This window comes from Lepidochelys kempii, chromosome 9 (genome assembly GCF_965140265.1).
Source record: "Lepidochelys kempii isolate rLepKem1 chromosome 9, rLepKem1.hap2, whole genome shotgun sequence".
Taxonomy (NCBI): Eukaryota; Metazoa; Chordata; order Testudines; family Cheloniidae; genus Lepidochelys; species Lepidochelys kempii.
The window spans coordinates 42,113,070-42,134,977 of record NC_133264.1 but is presented as its reverse complement, the minus strand read 5'-3'; the positions used below and the strand labels follow the sequence as shown (position 1 = coordinate 42,134,977).

Sequence of the window (21,908 nt, the reverse complement as noted above, 5' to 3'; positions counted from 1 at the left end):
TAAATTCCTTTTCTGTAATTCCATTTAATAGAGAAACAGAAATCAACTGAATACATCAATATCTGCATAATAGCAAGTTGCTTATTTATCCTGGCTTTGTACGATTAGTGTGTTGAAAGATTATCCCACCAAAAACCAAAAAAAAAAAAAAAAAAATGGTTTCCGTTTTTCCCTAGATCAACAAAGAAACTTATGCAAGCTTTTCTACAAAAGACCCAGGCATACTAATATTGAATCAACCTTTCTGGTTTTAATTAAAAAATGTGTTATGAATACACACTAGTAAGCCAAAGATAGTATGAAAAACTGTTTCTTGTTTGAATAGTTTAGATGATCATTCTGCAGCAGGAAACTGTTGCATTAATCATCGAAGAACAGCTCACATACAGATCAAAGTATCTGACATCATCCCCTGACTCCTGATCTAGACACAACGAGGCAACAGCACCAATAGCACACAATGAGCTGGCAAACGCCGAACCATTTGGAGAAGTTCAGGGGTGCACATTAAGCCAAGGCATTTTTCAGAAAGCAATTCCTTGGCTTGGAGACATTCTGGATGTTGTAGACAAAAGCTTGTTTTCTGGTATTTTAATAGGTGAATAAGCAAATGAAAAAGAATTCTAGATCTCAGAATGAGATTCTGGATGTAATTTTTAAAAAAAATTTGGTATTGAAATAGTTTACAATAGGACACAACTTTTTATTTACAATAATCAGCATAGCTCCATTCACTTCTATACCAGTAGGATCCATCTGAGGATCTGGCCCTATGTTTCCCCCCCTGCTTATGTTATATAGGATTAGAATTATTTGACTTTTTTAGACTTCTGAGATGTTTGCAGCTGGTTTGCACTGACTGGTCATAAATGAACGTTTATGCAATCATGTTAATAGATTAATAGATTATAAGGCAAGATAGGACAATTGTGATACTTTGGTCTGACCCTCTGTAGAATACAAGTCATAGAACTTCCCTGAATTAATCCCTGTTTGAATAAGAGCAGATCCTTTAGAAAAACATCCAATCTTGATTCAAAAATTGCTGGTGATGGAGAATCCACCACAACCCTAGGTAAGCTGTTCCAACAGTAAATTACCATCATTGTTAAAAATTTGCACCTTATTTCAAGGCTAAACCTGTTCAGCTTCAACGTCCAGCCACTGGATCTTGTTATACCTTTGTCTTCTTGTTTGAAATGCCCTCTATCATCACATTTCTTTTCCCCATGTAGATTGTTGGATGCATTTCAGAATCTAGTTATCTAAACTACACGGGTCAGATTCTCATTTACACCAATGTTTTTCCAGAGTAACTATTAACTACATAGGTTTTACTGTTGTCTTAAAGAGCAAATTAATGCTGTCATTTAAACCACAGCTAAAGACATGGACAGCTATTTAAAGGTGTAATAAAATAATCTGAAGTGATGGGTTAGTGTCATCTACTGCTGCACAGAAACAGATGGATGCTGAATACAAGTGAGTTGAAATTATTTTATATCTAATATATTATCATATTGCACCAGATAGCGAGGACAAAGGTCCAGATCCTCAGCTGGTATAAATCAGCATTGTTCCACTGTGATGTACAGAACTGTGCTGATTTACACTAACTTAGGATTTCGCCCAGCATTTTGACTGGTTGGTGTCTGCACTATTTTGAATTGGAAACATGTTAGTAATTCTCTTCACTGCTGTCCAACAACTGGAAAAACTGCACAGCCAGCCATAGCAGGGTTCCCATCATTTAAGAGCCACAGCAGACTGATTAGACTTTGACAGTGTCTTACACAAACTTTGGATCTCTAAAATACACAAAAGAGGTCTCACACCCAGCAAATGCTCCTCAGAGTCTGACACTGATTCACACAGATGCCATGTAGTTTTCATGTGACAGCCAGCCACAGCAATGTTAAAGTAGCTTCAGATGCCTTATTCACGTAGCCAGCCTTCCACCGCACCCACACACCACATAAAATTAAACATAAAAAGATACATTCATAGTAAGAGTTAATTTGTACTTGGTTTTGAAAACAACAGCATACTACTTGGCCATTTCTCCAAAACCCAAACAAGCAACTTTTCATATATCAGAAACAGCAGTGAACTTTCCAGCCACAGTATTGCGCTTCCGTAGAGCGAGCATTTAGGGGAATATAATTGTAAACAGATATTCACAGATATGAAACTGAATCTGTGACAAATCACAATACACAATCCCAGAGCCCAGCCTTGCTTCAAAAGGGATCTCAGTCAGCTTAAAGCCATGCTGCTATCATTTCTTTGTGAAGTAAGAAACACGCCCATTCACAGCTGAGTATTCAGAGTTTCAGCACCACACCTGATGGACAGTGCTTTGACACTGCTTTAGCCAAACTCCTTCCCTCCAGACATACTAAACCTTCATTCTCAGACTGCAGCTCGTTTTCATTAAACTCCTATGACAAGGGATACTCACATTGTTTTCGGTCAGACAGTCTGTGGATCTCCTAAGGTTCAGCTGTTTCTCTCACTCTCAGCAGCTAGCAAAGATGGCTTTCCAGCTCTGCTTCTGATGCAACCAGTCTCTTAGTATTGTAGGCACTGTTACTGAGATAGGAGTGGTAGGCATAAGCTACTGAGCATGCCTGCACCTCACATCACACAGTAGGAAGTAGAGGAAATCCACAGATGCACACCCTCTGTAATTCAGGGCAGAATAAAGTCCTAGAGTGACTAATATAAATGGAACTCCCCCCCCCCAGCTGTCTGCATCCTGACTCCTCTAGATCTAATAATAGGGTATTTATTCTCAGCTGTGTAGTGCATGGAAATTAAAAGTATTTCCATCTTTGAATTTTTTTAAAGAATCCTTTATATCTTTTTCCTTAAACAATGGAAGCACTACTGTTCTATGTCTGTAGTTAAATTATGAGTGTAAAATCCAATTGGCAAGTGAACACTGTTGGATTAAGGGAGGGAGAGCATGCATAAATATCAGCTAGGCCAGGAAGAAAATTCCCCCAATACAATATTGCATTTGCCTCTGAACCATCCAAGATTGGCCCTGACTGGAGACAGGATGCCAGACTAGATGAACCAATTTTTTTTCTGATCAGGTGCAGCAATGAAGCCAGACTGCAGAGGACTCGCAGCGCCTGCCAAAATACAGGGAAGAATGTCTGCTTACCTCCACACATGTGCAATTTCTTATGCCTTCTTCTTTTTGCTCCCCCTACTGTGAGGAGTCCAAAATCCTTCTTGAATCCAATGTGTTTTCCTCTTTGTCAGTGCTTCTCTCTTTGGTTGTCCTCCTGACCATGCAAGTGAAATCCATTCTGGAAGAGAAAGCACAACAAAACATTTAAATCCAGGTCACTCTGCAATCAGATAAAGGGATGAAACAGTGCAGAGAGATCATTTAACCAATGTAAATCCAGCACAGTCTCCCCATGACATGAATTTTTGGTTTAGTTGGTGTGTTATCCAACACTCCATGTAGCCAGTCTTTCCACTCACTCTTGTGGGAGCTGGCTCAGAACAGATCTATGCCTGGACAAGGGAAAGTTTTAAACAGCACAAACAACGGAGTATTTGAGAATCTAGATCTCAGAGATGGATGGGCTGGTAGTATGGAGAAGCATCTTGTTAGTCTGGTGGCAGTGGTGAGTTCCAAAGAAAGTGTTTCAGATGCAGGACCTCACGAAGGCTCATTTTCACGTCAAGTTAGTGAGCAGAGGTAGAGGTCTTCACCCATCCATCTACCCACATATTCTGCTAAACCCTGCTACTCCTGGTGAGTGGAACAATATATGCCCCATAATAGTTAGCTAAAGAAATAGATTGGGGAGCATAAAACACACCAGAACCCAATCGAAGGGAAATAGAGTGCTATGAAAAAGCCCAGCTTTGGGGTCATCTGATATTTGCTTAGATCCTAAGTGCCAAATCCTGCTGTCATAGCAGTGCTTTGTACATGGGACCTACCAGGAAGCTGAGGGGATGAAATCCTCCTAGCCCAAATGTTACACATGTATTGCAGCCAGGGGATCCATATAGCAATGGACCCAACAGTCACAGCCTCTTTTTCCCCATGCCCCAGTATTTAAATCCCCGCTGGGCACTGACTTGAAGACCAGGATGTAGAGAAAATGAAAAGCAATTCAGAAAAAAAGCTAGTCAACCTTTTCCAAATCTAAAAGCTTCAAGCAGGCTCAGGTTTGCATTGGAGTTTGGACATAGGTCCAGAATGGTTCATGTTTTAATCCAAAGCAATTAACCCATTTTCTTAATATTATATATTACAAAGCATGTTCCTTAAAAAGAGAAAACAACCACCCATAAGAGTCCCAAGCTAAAATGATCACAGGAGCAGCAGGTGGGTATTAAGTCCAGAGGTGACTGTATCAGGTAATTGCTAAATCACTTGCTTGCCCTTTGGCTTCATTTCACTGCAGATAAACACTACTTTAAACCTATACTAAGGACATTCGAACAGATCTGCTAAGGTGTGTGGCTCAATACTTACCTCCAGGATCCTGGCAAAGCTACTACACTGATCGCGTCGTCAAAGACATTGGTATATAGACATTGGTAAATACGGACATTGAGAACTCAGTTCTGCTCTGAGATGCATGGCGCAGTTCACATGAAGGGAGAGGCATGATTAGATTTCAGTTACCTGATCATCCTCGTTTCATGAACCATAAGCAGCTACCCTGTCAAAACATCTTCAGGTTTCAAGCATCTTCAGCCACTAAAGGAAACAAATTCTCACTGCCCTCTGAGAAGCAGAGCCTATTGTAACAGCATTCTCAAACCAGACATAGTTCTCCGTTGATGAAGAAAATCCACAGAGAAGTGGGTGATAGTTTTTTGTTAGCTTTTAAAACATAAATTGTGTCAAATACACTGGAAGGGTTGGAACTCTGTGTTCCAAGGTGGAAGAGCTTGGTGTAGCTCGAAAGCTTCTCTCTCTCACTAATAGATAGAAGTTGGTCCAATAAAAGATATTACCTCCCCCCATGCCATCTTTCCAAAGGTGGGGTATTCCTGGCTACTCTGGGCCAGGCTATCAGAGGCTTTTGTCTTTCTAGGAAGAGATGCAGAGACACCCTGTGGTGGCTGAAAGTATATGAGAAGAGTGCGTCAAATAGCTTATTTGATGATTTTTTGCAATATGTTTCAAATAAAGTCTTGTATTAGATTAGAGAGGAAGAATGATCGTGCAGTTAAGGGGGAGTTCCTGTGATGCTGGGCAAGTAATTTCATCACTCTGTCCCTCAGTGGGATGAGGATACTTTCCTGTTTCTTACCCTTTGAATTGCTATTTGGGACCAGTGATGCTCTCTCACGATGGATACATGCAATGTCTAACACAGTGGGGCTCCTACCTTGTTGAGGGCCTCTGAGTCCTACTGAGAATACATGAGGAAAAGCAAATGGGCTGTGCTGTATGGTAGTCTTCTGTCTTCCTATCCTGACAGTCTTCCCAAGCTGGGGTAAAATCATACTTAGGTAACAGCCGCGGTAAAACTGGTCTGGGAATGTTTTTAAACTGATAAATAAATATTTCTTTCCTGGGCTGAGGCCACGTGCACAAACATGGCAGTGTCAAGGCCACTTACGAATGGACATACTAGCAGCACACAGGCTACACAAGTAGAAACAAAGGTACCAGTCTAATAAAACACACTCTGAGAGAGGAGTCTTTAACACACACTCATGTCTTGTAGTGCTAGTAGAGAGCCGTTCACTCGGGCATTTTGCTCCAGAATAGCTAGGGATGGAAGAGAGTTGTCAATTTGGTCCATGTCACTTGGCCTTAGGCAATATTATACATCTGTTCAGAGCTGGATGTCCTTAATTCCTCCTAACCTAATACCTTGATAGCACTCTTTAACCAACAAAGCAGCTATATCAGGAATTATGAAGCAAGCCTTCAGATGGAATCACTAAGCCCTGGTCTACACTAGGACTTTAGGTCGAATTTAGCAGCGTTAAATCGATGTAAACCTGCACCCCTTCACACAATGAAGCCCTTTATTTCGACTTAAAGGGCTCTTAAAATCGATTTCCTTACTCCACCCCTGACAAGTGGATTAGCGCTTAAATCGACGTTGCTGGCTCGAATTTGGGGTACTGTGGACTCAATTCGATGGTATTGGCCTCCGGGAGCTATCCCAGAGTGCTCCATTGTGACTGCTCTGGACAGCACTCTCAACTCAGATGCACTGGCCAGGTAGACAGGAAAAGAACCGCAAACTTTTAAATCTCATTTCCTGTTTGGCCAGCGTGGCAAGCTGCAGGTGACCATGCAGAGCTCATCAGCACAGGTGACCATGATGGAGTCCCAGAATTGCAAAAGATCTCCAGCATGGACCCAACGGGAGGTACGGGATCTGATCGCTGTTTGGGGAGAGGAATCCGTGCTATCAGAACTCCGTTCCAGTTTTTGAAATGCCAAAACCTTTGTCAAAATCTCCCAGGGCATGAAGGACAGAGGCCATAACAGGGACCTGAAGCAGTGCCGCGTGAAACTGAAGGACCTGAGGCAAGCCTACCAGAAAACCAGAGAGGCGAACAGCCGCTCCGGGTCAGAGCCCCAAACATGCCGTTTCTATGATGAGCTGCATGCCATTTTAGGGGGTTCAGCCACCACTACCCCAGCTGTGTTGTTTGACTCCTTCAATGGAGATGGAGGCAACATGGAAGCAGGTTTTGGGGACAAAGAAGAAGAAGAAGATGAGGAGGAGGAGATTGTAGATAGCTCACAGCAAGCAAGCGGAGAAACTGGTTTTCCCAAAAGCCAGGAACTGTTTCTCACCCTGGACCTGGAGCCAGTACCCCCCGAACCCACCCAAGGCTGCCTCCTGGACCCAGCAGGTGGAGAAAGGACCTCTGGTGAGTGTACCTTTTAAAATACTATACATGGTTTAAAAGCAAGCATGTGAAAGGATTACTTTGCCCTGGCATTCGCGGTTCTCCTAGATGTACTCCTAAAGCCTTTGCAAAAGGTTTCTGGGGAGGGCAGCCTTATTGCGTCCTTCATGGTAGGACACTTTACCACTCCAGGCCAGTAACACGTACTCGGGAATCATTGTACAACAAAGCATTGCAGTGTATGTTTGCTGGCATTCAAACAACATCCGTTCTTTATCTCTCTGTGTTATCCTCAGGAGAGTGAGATATAATTCATGGTCACCTGGTTGAAATAGAGTGCTTTTCTTCAGGGGACACTCAGAGGAGCCCATTCCTGCTGGGCTGTTTGCCTGTTGCTAAACAGAAATGTTCCCCGCTGTTAGCCACAGGGAGGGGGGAGGGTTGAGGGGGTAGCCACGCGGTGGGGGGAGGCAAAATGCGACCTTGTAACGAAAGCACATGTGCTATGTATGTAATGTTAACAGCAAGGATTACCCTGAAAGAGTGTAGCCACTGTTTTATAAAATGTGTCTTTTTAAATACTGCTGTCCCTTTTTTTTCTCCACCAGCTGCATGTGTTTCAATGATCACAGGATCTTCTCCTTCCCAGAGGCTAGTGAAGCTTAGAAAGAAAAAAAAACGCACTCGCGATGAAATGTTCTCCGAGCTCATGCTGTCCTCCCACACTGACAGAGCACAGACGAATGCGTGGAGGCAAATAATGTCAGAGTGCAGGAAAGCACAAAATGACTGGGAGGAGAGGTGGCGGGCTGAAGAGAGGGCTGAAGCTCAAATGTGGCGGCAGCGTGATGAGAGGAGGCAGGATTCAATGCTGAGGCTGCTGCAGGACCAAACCAGTATGCTCCAGTGTATGGTTGAGCTGCAGCAAAGGCAGCTGGAGCACAGACTGCCACTGCAGCCCCTGAGTAACCAACCGCCCTCCTCCCCAAGTTCCATAGCCTCCGCACCCAGACGCCCAAGAACGCGGTGGGGAGGCCTCCGGCCAACCAGCCACTCCACCACAGAGGATTGCCCAAAAAAAAGAAGGCTGTCATTCAATAAATTTTAAAGTTGTAAACTTTTAAAGTGCTGTGCTTAAAGTGCTGTGTGGCATTTTCCTTCCCTCCTCCACCACCCCTCCTGGGCTACCTTGGTAGTCATCCCCCTATTTGTGTGATGAATGAATAAAGAATGCATGAATGTGAAGCAACAATGACTTTATTGCCTCTGCAAGCAGTGATTGACGGTAGGAGGGGTGGGTGGTTAGCTTACAGGGAAGTAGAGTGAACCAAGGGGCAGGGGGTTTCATCAAGGAGAAACCAACAGAACTTTCACACCGTAGCCTGGCCAGTCATGAAATTGGTTTTCAAAGCTTCTCTGATGCGTACTGCGCCCTCCTGTGCTCTTCTAACCGCCCTGGTGTCTAGCTGCGCGTAACCAGCAGCCAGATGATTTGCCTCAACCTCCCACCCCGCCATAAACGTCTCCTCCTTACTCTCACAGATATTGTGGAGCGCACAGCAAGCAGTAATAACAATGGGAATATTGGTTTCGCTGAGGTCTAAGCAAGTCAGTAAACTGCGCCAGCGCGCCTTTAAATGTCCAAATGCACATTCTACCACCATTCTGCACTTGCTCAGCCTGTAGTTGAACAGCTCCTGACTACTGTCCAGGCTGCCTGTGTACGGCTTCATGAGCCATGACATTAAGGGGTAGGCTGGGTCCCCAAGGATACATATAGGCATTTCAACATCCCCAACAGTTATTTTCTGGTCTGGGAATAAAGTCCCTTCCTGCAGCTTTTGAAACAGACCAGAGTTCCTGAAGATGCGAGCGTCATGTACCTTTCCCGGCCATCCCACGTTGATGTTGGTGAAACATCCCTTGTGATCCACCAGAGCTTGCAGCACTATCGAAAAGTACCCCTTGCGGTTTATGTACTCGGCGGCTTGGTGCTCCGGTGCCAAGATAGGGATATGGGTTCCGTCTATGGCCCCACCACAGTTAGGGAATCCCATTGCAGCAAAGCCATCCACTATGACCTGCACATTTCCCAGGGTCACTACCCTTGATATCAGCAGATCTTTGATTGCGTGGGCTACTTGCATCACAGCAGCCCCCACAGTAGATTTTCCCACTCCAAATTGATTCCCAACTGACCGGTAGCTGTCTGGCGTTGCAAGCTTCCACAGGGTGATCGCCACTCGCTTCTCAACTGTGAGGGCTGCTCTCATCTTGGTATTCATGCGCTTCAGGGCAGGGGAAAGCAAGTCACAAAGTTCCATGAAAGTGCCCTTACGCATGCGAAAGTTTCGCAGCCACTGGGAATCGTCCCAGACCTGCAACACTATGCGGTCCCACCAGTCTGTGCTTGTTTCCAGAGCCCAGAATCGGCGATCCACAGCATGAACCTGCCCCATTAGCACCATGATGCATGCATTGGCAGGGCCCATGCTTTCAGAGAAATCTGTGTCCATGTCCTGATCACTCACGTGACCGCGCTGACGTCGCCTCCTCGCCCGGTATCGCTTTGCCAGGCTCCGGTGCTGCATATACTGCTGGATAATGCGTGTGGTGTTTAATGTGCTCCTAATTGCCAAAGTGAGCTGAGCGGCCTCCATGCTTGCCTTGGTATGGCGTCCGCACAGAAAAAAGGCACGGAACGATTGTCTGCCGTTGCTCTGACGGAGGGAGGGGCGACTGACGTCATGGCTTACAGGGTTGGCTTCAGGGAGCTAAAATCAACAAAGGGGGTGTCTTTACATCAAGGAGTATTTCAGGCAGGACTTCACGGAGGGTTCCAATAGGAAATGGTGCATCTAAGTTATCGTTCTTATTGGAACAAGAAGGTTAGCCTGGCCTCTGATTGATACATGGCTAGATTTACCTCGCTGCACCTTCTCTGTGAGTGACTGCAGTGTGACCTAGAAGAATGAGTCCCCTAGACGGGGGAGGGGGGGAAGCAAATGAATACAGAACAAATCTGGTCTATTTCTTGTTTTGATCCACTCCATCTATCTTTTACATCTTTGGCTGGCAGCAGACGGTGCAGAAGGACTGCATGCCATCCACATCTCATGGCTGCTCAGCAGAAGATGGTACAGTACGACTGCTAGCCATCCTCATCTCTTGCCTGCCTGGCAGAAGATGGTACAATACGACTGCTAGCAATCCTCATCTCTTGCCTGCCTGGCAGAAGATGGTACAGTACGACTGCTAGCAATCTGTATCGCCTGCCTGCTCACCATAAGACGGTTCAATAGGACTGACTGCAGGACTAAAGAGAATGACCTGGTCAAGTCACTCCAAATTTAGTCCCTGCGCCCATGTCTGTCCAGGCACTCCCAGCCGACGTGGCCAGGAGCACCTCGGACATGACGATGACGGCTACCAGTCGTACTGTATCATCTGCTGCCACAAGGCAAGGGGTTGCTGCTACTGTGTAGCAATGCCGTACCGCGTCTGCCAGCACCCAGGAGTCATAGGGTGACGGTTACCTGAGCGGGCTCCATGCTTTCCATGGTATGGCATCTGCACAGGTAACTCAGGAAAAAAGGCGCGAAACGATTGTTTGCCCTTGCTTTCACGGAGGGAGGGAGGGAATGGGGGCCTGACGATATGTACCCAGAACCACCCGCGACAATGTTTTAGCCCCATTAGGCACTGGGATCTCAACCCAGAATTCCAATGGGCAGCGGAGACTGTGGGAACTGTGGGATAGCTACCCACAGTGCAACGCTCCGGAAGTCAACTCTAGCCTCGGTACTGTGGAAGTGCTCCGCCGAGTTAATGCACTTAATGCACTTAGAGCATTTTCTGTGAGGACACACACACTCGAATATATAAAACCGATTTCTAAAAAAACGACTTCTATAAATTCGACCTTATTCCGTAGTGTAGACATACCCTGAGTATCAATGATCAAACAGCATTCCAAGGCTCTGAAGGTACCATGCCTTTCTTGCCATTACTTAGAGCTAATACAGAATTATAGCATTTAATTACTTGGAAATGCTGTTTTGTGTCTGTGTCCCCAAAAATCTATAATTGTTCCACCTGAAGACTATTAGTCTTCTCCTAGCTTTTTTTAAGTGGGATCCAGATATTAGAGACACTTTGCAGGCTGAAGTGCTGAGCTCTAATTGCTTTTAATTTTGTTTTAACAGTGATATTTTGGAGATTGTGTGTGTGTGTGTGTGTGTGTGTGTGTGTGTGTGTGTGTGTGTGTGTGTGTGTGTGAGGGAGCCTCTGAGGTAACCAAGAATACTTGGCCATTATTTCGGTATATTAGGAACGCCATCAGTAAAAACACACAGACAATTAATTACGGTGTTAAAAGCAATGGAAAGCAAAAGACCCTGAAATATAAATGGGGTGGAAGAAAAGAGATAAGTGCTCAGTCATTCAGAAGCTCAGCACATAATCACATACATAACTGTAAGGACAAGAATAGTTCTATTACAAGGACTAGCTACATTAGACTAATGAGTACAGATAGTAAAGAGAATATGGGCAACTTAATCTTACTGGGCCCAGTCCTGTAAAAAATCCATATATAGGGCCTGACCAAAGTCTTTGGAACTGGGAGTCTTTCCACTGACTTCAATGGGCTTTAGAACAGGTCCATTTTGAGTACCTTCGCTTTTCCATTACCTACTTTCCCATACATTTACATTGATAACCTTAATGTTACACTGATCTTCAAACTCCTGTTTAAAGAGAAAAACGAATAAGCTACCTAACTTCAGCATTAATAGTAAAATAGCTTCATCTGCAGGGCTCTGAACTCACCACTGAGAGGTAGAGGAAATTCCTGCCTCTCCAGCTGCTGCCACTTAGGTGGAGATTATGGTCTACTCTTCAAAGCTGGTTTAATAGGGAAGCTTCAAATTGAGACTGCTGTATCCCTACTACAGAAAAACACGTCTTTTTTTTTTTATCAGGCAGGCCTTGAATTTGAAGTAGGTTGTGGAAAGCATTAAAAACTACAGAGAGACCTGTGAGGTCTGTAAATGTCTGACACCTGCAACTTTCTTCTCTCCTTGATGTTGGGGCACTTTTTTTAGAGAATGTTTCCTTGTGCATTTCAATGAGATATTCACAACCTCTTTCATCGCAGCTTACCTCTGTTCACTCTGCACAGAGAAAACACACCAGGCCCTAGATTAATCACAGAAAGGGTGGGACTTCCCTCTGCTCTGCTAAAAAATGTGGGCAGCTGCCTACTGAGCGCAAGAGTGAGGTTAACTGCTGAGTGGCTCTGCTACTCCTGAGTTCTTTCTACTTTCCACATTCACACATGTCATAGTGTGTTCTTGGTAAGCAATTATAACTGAATTAATAAAAGTGAGAGCTAGATTGGTCCTGATTCTGCAAGGAGAGCTGTACACAAAAGACCTCTGTGCCGGCATGGAGCTTGTTGTAGGATCTGGGCTGTGGACTATTGTATGCGAGGACACAAAGGCTAAAATTAAGGAAAATACATAGCTCAGCCATGATGGATTTTCTGATCACTCGCTAACTCAATAGAATGCTACCTCCTTTGCATTCATTCCTAAAAATTAGGGTTGTGTGATTTATTTTAGAAAACAATTATTGGGAAATACTTCAAACTACAACATATGGGCAGGATGGGCCGAAGCTGCTTCCCAGCAATTTGGAGCAAGTCAAACCTACTATGTGAGTCAATCAACCAAAAGTGAATGCAATTACTGAATATCAAATGTAGAGCAGAGAGACTAATTTAATCACAGAGGCCACAGGGATAGTGCTTGGAGACGAAGCAGCACAATGCGGAAATTAAGATTAATCAAATATTTTATCAGGAAAAAGAAGAAATTATTTTCAAGCAGTGGCCAAGTGCCTTCCCTGCCTGTTGCTTTATGCTAGTTCCATCTCAAGAAATCAGTTTGCTGTTCCCCTTCTCTGTCTGTACAAGATTGTTTTATTATCTCCTATTATTTGCTTTTATCAAGTGAGCATCTTTCTATTTCTTTGGAAATTAGTTTAATAGTACATGGTAGCACCTAGAATAGAGACATTTATCTTACTTAACAGCCATACCTATTATCCATAGCTTAGTTAAGTAAAAATAGCCATACTTACCCCTTCTTCTTCCCTTAGGATTTTCCAAAGCAGGTGTTTGCTCCATCTGATGGAAAGTGCCTGCTGTCTGAACTCCACAAAACCTGCTGCATTCCTGGAACATCCACAGGTTAGTACAGAAACTTGTCTATATAATTCAATTGTACATTGTTACTCATGTTGTTTTGTGATAGCAGCATAGATCTGTGAACCTGCCATCTCCTGCTCTCATTTGTTTTATTGTTGCTGTTATAGTTAAGATGAGCTGGCAGAAGGCAAAGAGGGAGAGTAAAGATGACAGCGTAGGTGATATGAAACATGGAAGGAAAAAGAGAGAGCGTCTGTTTAAGAAAAGGTTTTCTGCACTGAATTTCTTCTCTGGGCCTTCCAAGAGTAAACTGTAAGTAGGTCTGAGGCTGAATGCTCAATGACTCATGATAAGCAGCTGTACTAGACACAGTGCAGGGTCCCATAGCATAATCTTTAACTAGAGGCCGTTATTTATACGTAATACTTTTCACTTCTAAATCATCTTCTAACCAAAGCCCACAAAAAGCTTTACAAACAACCCTGTGATCTGCTTTTACAAACTGGGAAACTGAGGTATAGAAAGATTGAATGACTTATGTGGATTTGTTTCCCAGTGCCCACATTTACTTGTTGGTACCCTTGTACAGTACTTGTTAACACTGAGTTGTGACAGCCCTGGAAATCACTTCCAGGACTAACATTACTAAGCTGGTGAATCAGTGTTTGCACTGGTATTGTATCCTGGAATCACGGCAGAAGTAAGGTGACCATATGTCCCATTTTTTAAAGGGACAGTCCAGTTTTTTGGGACTTTTTCTTATATAGGCGCCTCTTACCCCCCACCCCAGTCCCGTTTTTTCACAGTTGCTATCTGGTCACCCTAGAGAGAAGACATGATATGGTAGCAATATATAGGTAGAGCTGAAATCAACACACAACTTTATAGGTACTTGAAAGTTGCAAGTGTGGTGAGGTGTGTGTATGATACCACATTTTGAGTTGTGGGCTTAAACTTCAGTTCTTCCCTCTGAAATATGATCATGTAAAACTGATGTCTCTTTACTCAGCAGGCTTGCTCCTTGGTTAACTGCTTTTCTACATACTTGTTAGCCCCATTGGAATGTTGATTGTTATTACCTACTACCTTTCTTAGTGTCATTCATGTCACTCCAGGTCCCCCTTAGATGAGATTAAACTGAGGGCATGCACAGTGCAGAAATTATTGTGGATTGCTAACAAATTAACTTGAAAAAATGTCCTCGCCCAACCCATAGTCCAAAGCTGCTTTCTTTGCAGCTCTGCTAAAAGTAGTCTGTCTTTGGTCATTAGACCCAGGAAATTATGATCTTAGCAAGAAGAGCATGTAAGTATCAGCAATTAGTACATTAGGCTTGATAGCCACATCAACTTGTTACATGCTTGGCACAGATTAAAATAAACTAGCCAGAAATGACACTGAGAGCCAAACTCTGTTCTAGATTACACTGGACCAAATATGGAATAACTCTATTAATGGCAGTAGGGTTACACTAGCAGAACTGGACCCTGAGACATGAGTTGCGATGGAACATGGACAGATTTTGTGGGTTACATTTGCTCTCTTCTCGGGAGCTTGTTCTGGGGACAGAACGGGGTAAGAATTCAATTTCAATATAGTGATAAAAACAGGAAAATCATGCTTTCCAAGACAAGGAGGCCTCAAACTAATCTGAAAGTGAGGACAGCTGAAAATGGAATAGAGATTTTTCCAAATTTGTTATAAAAAGCAGTACTGTTCTAGCTGCCCACTCTCTCAGTATTTTACTACACCAACAAGCTGACATAACAGCGCCAGTCCTCACATGGATTGAATGTATTTCTTCGGATCCTACTGTCTCGGTACATAGAAGTACCAATAAGCCCCGATCCCGCAAACACTGTTTGGGGACTATTCATGTAAGTGCTTGCAGGATTGAGACCTCAGTTAGCATTCAACTCAGCAGAAGGACACTGTTATACTCAGGTCATTACTCTTCATTTTTGTGAGTGCTAGCAGTGTCCCCTTTTAAGCTTTTCCAGTTGTCTCTGTTGAAGGACAGAGCATTGTCATGTTTTCCTGCTAGTCGCTGAAGCTGCATGTGAGTTCACAAATGCAAATGGGCACTTTGTAGGATATATTTGGACTTTGTTTTACTAACTAGGGCCTGATGCCTGCAACGATCTCTGCACGGGCAGACCCCTGCACCGAGCCCTATGGAAGTCTGCACATGGGACTCCTTGCAGGATCAGCTCCATGGAAAGTGCATATGTGTGGCTGTGTGTAGTGCCAAAGCGAAACTGCTGTTCTAAATTAAAGCCTCTTTCAAGATACCTGCAGTAACTTTCACTGAAAGAGGGCATTCAAGACAGCTTTGTTCTATAATTTTAAAACAAGCAGCTCAAAAATTCCAGCTTTGAAAAAGCAAGGTCTGTGACCTGTAGCATATTGTAAGTACCAGACTCTGCTTATTCCTTCCACACACATATTCTTCAATGGTGTTTAAATATGGCACCTGTTGTTTAGAACATGCCACAGAGAAAACCTCGAGGGGGGGGGCGGGGTTAAAAATAGGGCATTAACAGCTTCTGCTAAGCTCATTTTGCTATCAAAACTTTATAGGTTAAATTTGTCACTGTTTTCCTTCTATTCCAGCCCTCAGGGGAGGAATCGGGTTTTTGAGGACAAGAAGAGATGTTTACACAGGAAAGGTTCCAAAAAAATGAAGCCCCCAAGGGAGGAAATGTGTTCTCTAAGGCAGCCACACTCGGGGAAAATGTGTCCGAAATGTGAAATCATCATCTGCCGGAAGTGTGAGACACTGCACTCAGAAAGCAGTTTCATTGCCCACAGCTTATTGGATCACTATGACCGAGGAGACGCCTGCTGCGGTACTGTATTCCCCAAAGGCCATCATGGAAATAGGGGTGATCAAGGACTCACAGTAGATTCCTTGTTTATGCAAGATGTTGAAGCTCCAAAACATTAAAACTCCAGCCCTACACTTGGATCCATATAGGCTCAGCTTGGAGTTGGCATGGATCTGAAAGCAGGACTGGGGTCTAAAATTGCATTGCATGCTTGCTACATATACCAGCTGCACATTGAATAAACCTAAATATTGTGAGCTCTTCATATGTAAAGTAGTTTATAAGTGTGTGAGCTGAAAGCTTTTTAGGCCTACTAGGACCTATGTTTGCTCCGTAATAGCATCCTCTTAAAATGGATAGCATTCTCCATGCCACTCTCTATGAAACAGGTTAATCAGCTGCAGCAGGAGTAGTGCAGAATCCTAGATGCAGATCTTGACAGTGAATGAAGAATTTTGGCTTATATTTGTTGGTAAGGTGTAGGGCTGTTCAGAGGGTTTTTTTTATTACTGATCTGGCATATTAAACACTTTTTTAAATTTATTTTTAAACTGCGTGAGCATGTATGTGAAATCAGAGACACAGCCTTAGTGTCTCAAGTCTTCTGTTTATCCACAGGAATCCTTACATCCCTCCATTTCCCCACAAGCCATCCTCCCATACCCTCTAGTTCAGGGACTCTCTGTAGCTTCTCTCACCATCTTCCCATGCCTGGGGCTCTGTCTGTCCATTCCCTGCCCCCTATCAGCAGACAGGGCGTATGATCTCCCAGGTTATCGTTCCCCACTCTTCCTCCTCATGCCAGCAGCTGTGCACACCCCCATTCCCCTTATCCCTCAAAGCAGGTGCTATCCCCTCCTCTGCACATACAAGGGTCTCCCAACTCCCCCACCCCCACCCCGCAATGGCAGGGGCTGTGTGCACCCTCCATTGTCTCCTTTCTGTCACGGAGATGAGTCATTCAGTGTGTCAACATACTAAACTCTATTAGGAGGATAGGCAGAGAGGCTAGAGACGGTTAGGGTGGAAGGTGGTGTTTGTATTACTGCAGCACCTACCAACCCCAGTCATGGACCAGGATCCCACTGCACTAGGAGCTGTACCAACAAAGAATCAGAAGGTGCCATTAGTTTGATGTACAGACAATTGTAAAGGTGCTTGAAGCTGTGGTTCTGCTAAACAGAGGGCAGGGGCACTTTTTACATCTCCCATGTTTCCCCTTAGGGTTTTGCCCTTCTATGCCCCCAAATAGTGTTCTGCCCCCTACTATCCCCAACATTCATTGAAATTGTAGAATTGACTGGCTGTGGCATTCAAAATTTATATTGCAGACAGACAAAGAGAAATGGTGTTTAAAGCATCCCACATGTGGCTAATCAGAGTAGAACATTGTGTACCTGTTCTATTGAAGTGAAACAAATTACAGATGGGGCCTAGCTGCCCATATCATACTAGGATAACCATCTTCCATCTCAGATGCTCCCATTAGCAGTTAAGGCTCGATCCTGCACCTGTAAGAGAGTCTGCATTGCTACCATGGTCCATGGGAGTTGAGAGCATTCAAGCACTTGATAGGGTTAGCTTTAGTTGTGTAAAATGGGCATCTGAGCAAAATTCTACTCTGAGTGATCAAATGTGGCAGATGGCTGTAGGCGTAAGGAGCCCATATCCAAAGAGAAGTTCAGTTATATGCCCAAGCAGTAAAAGTTCATCTCTGATCAACCTTTTTGTTATCCCCCTAAACACAGAAGATTATTCTAAGACATAACATGCTGATCTGCATGGAGCATCTCGAAGAACAGCTTTCTTTGTATTATTAGAGCACACAAAATGTACCCAAATGCACCTTTGCTTTTGTGCCTGAAGACATGGTCAATGATACAGTTTGTATGATCATGGTCATGGTACTGAATTGCAGCTTGCAGACACAAAATGCCTTGCTTTCCTAGCCAGGTGGAGAGTGGTTTGCCAACCACCTTAGAACTGGAAAAGAAACCGAATGGTACTAAATCTTACCCTTATAAAGAAATGACTTTAAACACTTACTAAATAGGGGCAGTTTTGAGAACTCAGTGTGTGGGAGATTCAGACATATAGGCTATGCCTTGTATGTATGTTATTAATAGCAGCCAGTAACAGTTATTGTACTTATTTGAAAAAAACAATATTCTTTAATAAAGCTGAAGCCTCTGTGTGCCTATGTCAGTGTTGTAACTCATCTCATGAAAAATGCAACATGCAGATTTTTAAGTGCAGGTTCCTCAGATCATAGACAAACATCTCAGTCCATTTACCCTGAGAAAAAGCCTTAAGGTGGCTCGTGAAAAGAGTTTTCAGACAAAATGTGAAAGATTCAATTTTATTTCCTGTTTAAATGTTCATGGTTCATTTTTTGCTCTCCTGGTTAAGAATTTTGGTTGGGGTGGAGGGATTTAATTCCACAGCTTCCACTGATACTAAAGGGAGTTGTGTTGCCTATCGCAGCTTTGGAAAAAACTCAGCCTCTGCTCTTATTCACAGAAAAATCACTAGAGAGCATGTGTATATTTTCTTTAAAAAACCCAAACAAGTAAGTAGGCATGGAGACCACCAGCCTTGTAAAATCTTGGGGGAGAAGCTATTTTCTTTACTATTTTGCCTGGATTGGGGTTTACAGTTGCTACAATAATAGGTATCCTTATCCCTTGCAGGGGTCCTTTTAGGTCAGTTTTCGGGTACAGTGGGGCAGCTTGTACTGATGCATGTGCTCTACCATGGTCTCTAACTAGAGAATTTCATTTTCCGAGATCATTACTCATCTCCCAGCACCACTACTCAAGGTGAATTGTTTTAAAGATTACAAAAAAGGTTGACATGTATGAACATATAATTTCATCTTTAGTATTAAAGACAGGTGATAGTGTTAGATTAATACAGTATATTAAAAAGATTGATAATCGGAATACTGATTGCACACATTAAGAATAACATTTGAAATCACATCTTTGTTTTACTGAAAAGGAATAAAATCATCATAGTCTGACACTCTAATAACTAAGTCTCTACTAGCTAATTATCTGATTTCAATAGTTCCAACAAACCAAATAATAGGATCAGGTTATATTATGAATAGTCATATTAGATGATCTGAATCAATTCAGACTGTTTAAAAACGATATGCGGTAAGAGTTATGAAATCAACATAAATATACACAGCTGTGAGGGAGTGAAAGGGAAGCTGCCTCCCTTGGAACACAAATATGAGTTAGCACTTAACAAGCAAATACCTAGATGGACAGTTGTGAACATCTGCCACCTTCAAGCAGTGAGTGCAGGAAGAGAGGGAAGGAATATACAGAAGATGAAGCACCTTTAGGGAGCAGCATACCTACCACACACTTATGAAGTCAAACAAGAGAGGAGATGACAAAACAATTTACAATTTATGCTCTGGAAAAGGGTGCTATTACAGCTTATTTATCTTAGGTCTGGGTGTCTAGGTGTATCTTCTCTTCTACAAACATGAGTGACTGCAGCTAAGGGGACTGCTTTAACAAAGGGGAATATTTTTTTAAAAAGCAAGCGGTACATAACAGGGTAACTTATTACAATTACCCTCCTCAACATCTACTTAAAATAATGTGAAACTTCATGAATCAGAAGATGTTTCAGTCTCATAATTTGTAGTCAGGATTCCATGTATTTGACAGCAGTGGAATTTAAGTCTTGCTGTAGATTTAAACTATACAATCTAAGCTTTTCATTCACCTGATAACTATGTCTAGTCACCTATCTATAATAATTATTTGAGGGTGTCAACAAACATGTGCACCAGGGTGATACAGTGTACTTGCACTTTCAGAAAGCCTTTGACAAGGTTCCCCACCAAAGGCTCCTAAGTCAAGGTGTAAGAGGGAAGGTCTTCTCATCCATCAGGAACTGCTTAAAAGGTAGGGAACAAAGGGTAGGAATAAATTATCAGCTTTCACAGTGGAGAAAGATAAATAGCAGGGTCCCCCAAGGATCTGTATTGGGACCAGTGCTGTTCAACATATTCATAAATGATCTGGAAAATGGGGTAAACAGTGAGGTGGCAAAGTTGGCAGATGATACAAAATTACTCAAGATAGTTAAGTTCACAGCTGACTGTGAAGAGTACAAATGGATCTTCCAAAGCTGGGCAACAAAAAGGCAAATGAAATTCAATGTTGATAAATGAAAACTAATGTACAGTGGAAAACAATCCCAACTCTACATACAAAAATTATGGGGATCTAAATTAGTCATTCCCTCTCAAAGTGCTCTTGGAGTCATTCTGGATAGTCCTCTGAAAACAGCTGCTCAGTGTGCTTCAGCAGTCAAAAAAGCTAACAGCATGTTAGGAACCATTAGGAAAGGGATAGATAAGACAAAAATATCATAATGCAACTATATAAATCCAGGGTACATCCACATGTTGAATACTGCATTCGGTTCTGGTCGCCTCAAAAAAGATATTAGAATTGGAAAAAGTACAGAGAAAGGCAAGTAAAATGAGTAGCGGTATGGAATAGCTTCCATATGACAAGAGATTAATAGGACAGACTGTTCAGCTTGGAAAAGAGACTACTACAGGGGGATATGATAGAGATTTATAAAATCATGAATGGTGCAGAGAAGGTGAATAAGAAAGTGTTTACTCCTTCACATAACACAAGAAACATGTGTCACCCAATGAAATTAAAAGGCAGCAGGTTTAAAACAAACATAAGAAAGTACTTCACACAATGCACAATCAACTTGTAGAACTCATTGCTGGAGATGCAGTGAAGGCCAAAAGTATAACTGTGTTCAAAAAAGAATTAGATGAATTCATGGACGAGAGGTCCATCTATGGCTATTCAACAAGATGGTCAGGGATGCAACCACATGTTCTGGGTGTCCCTAGCTTCTGACTGCCAGAAACTGGGACTGGAGGACAGGGGATGGATCACTCGAAAACGGCCCTGTTCTGTTCATTCCCTCTGAAGCATCTGACCACTGTCAGAAGACATGATACTGGGCTAGATGGAGCCACGTCTGACCCAATATGATCATTTTTATATTCTTAGTCCTCATCATTGAGGAAAATCTTGAAACTGTCAAACAAGTGTAATCTGATGCCATGATGTCTACTGGAGACTGCAATCAGCCTAAAACAACAGCTGTCAGTGGGGTGAATGGCCATTTACCTCAATGGGATGTTTACACCAACACCTAACAAATGACTATTTAAAATGTCAATGTAGCTAATTACTTCTCTGCTGATGATTTTAGCGGAACTATCCAGCTACTGATCCCACTAGCCTCCCCTATGTCAAGGGCCCAAGAATTCCTACCTAGATGACAAAATCTCCAGCCTTTCTGTCTCTCTTGCCACCTTCTCCAAAGCAGGTGTGTTTTCTCAGCAAAAAACGTGCAGCGCATTACAAACTGAAACTTGAAGGACAGCCTAAAATTCAATTTATGAACATAAATAGGGGAAATTAATATATCATTATTATTTAGTTAATTAAGACACTCCATTTTTAAATTTAAATGAAGCTGTCACAAAAGTCTCCAGGCTGCTGAGGAATTCAGGAACCTTGCTGCAGCCTTTGGCTCCAGTTCACTGCACAGTGCCTTGGGTCTTTATTTATTTAAAAGAAGGGACCTTGTATGGTGTGAAAAGTTTACCTCAGTCACTCAAATACATACTACTTAAAGTGTGGTTCTTCTCTGACTCTGGAAAACCAGTACCCCAAAATTTCATGGTTGCATCTCAATAATTTCCCGACCAAGATGGCTCAGTTTACAAATTGAAAGAGATGATTTTTCTAACTGCTAGCCATGAAAACAACTCCAGTTTGCCTCTCAGATTCTAGAGTTTTCTGGCTCATTCATTGCCAACCACAAATATGGGGAAAATAAACGATAATCATGAAGGCAGGGAGGTGCAAGGATGCTCCAGTACAAGCGCCAGTACAAGGTCTAGTGTTCCCTGGGATGCTAGTTGCACCAAAAGGAAG

General features: G+C 42.9%; 1 protein-coding gene across 1 annotated transcript in view; it reads right to left on the bottom strand.

Annotated features, from left to right (window-relative positions):
* The window catches only part of LOC140916898 (vesicle-associated membrane protein 1-like), a 100,859-nt gene extending 83,151 nt beyond the window's left edge, over positions 1-17,708 (bottom strand). The window contains exons 1-4 of the mRNA XM_073358792.1: positions 17,301-17,708; positions 13,009-13,102; positions 3,173-3,320; positions 2,462-2,592 (exon numbers count right to left, since the gene is read on the bottom strand). Of these exons, the coding sequence (XP_073214893.1) occupies positions 2,462-2,463 (2 nt within the window). The 5' untranslated portion in view covers positions 2,464-2,592; positions 3,173-3,320; positions 13,009-13,102; positions 17,301-17,708. The remainder of the gene's footprint in view (positions 1-2,461; positions 2,593-3,172; positions 3,321-13,008; positions 13,103-17,300) is intronic.
* Positions 17,709-21,908: the final 4,200 nt, after the last annotated feature.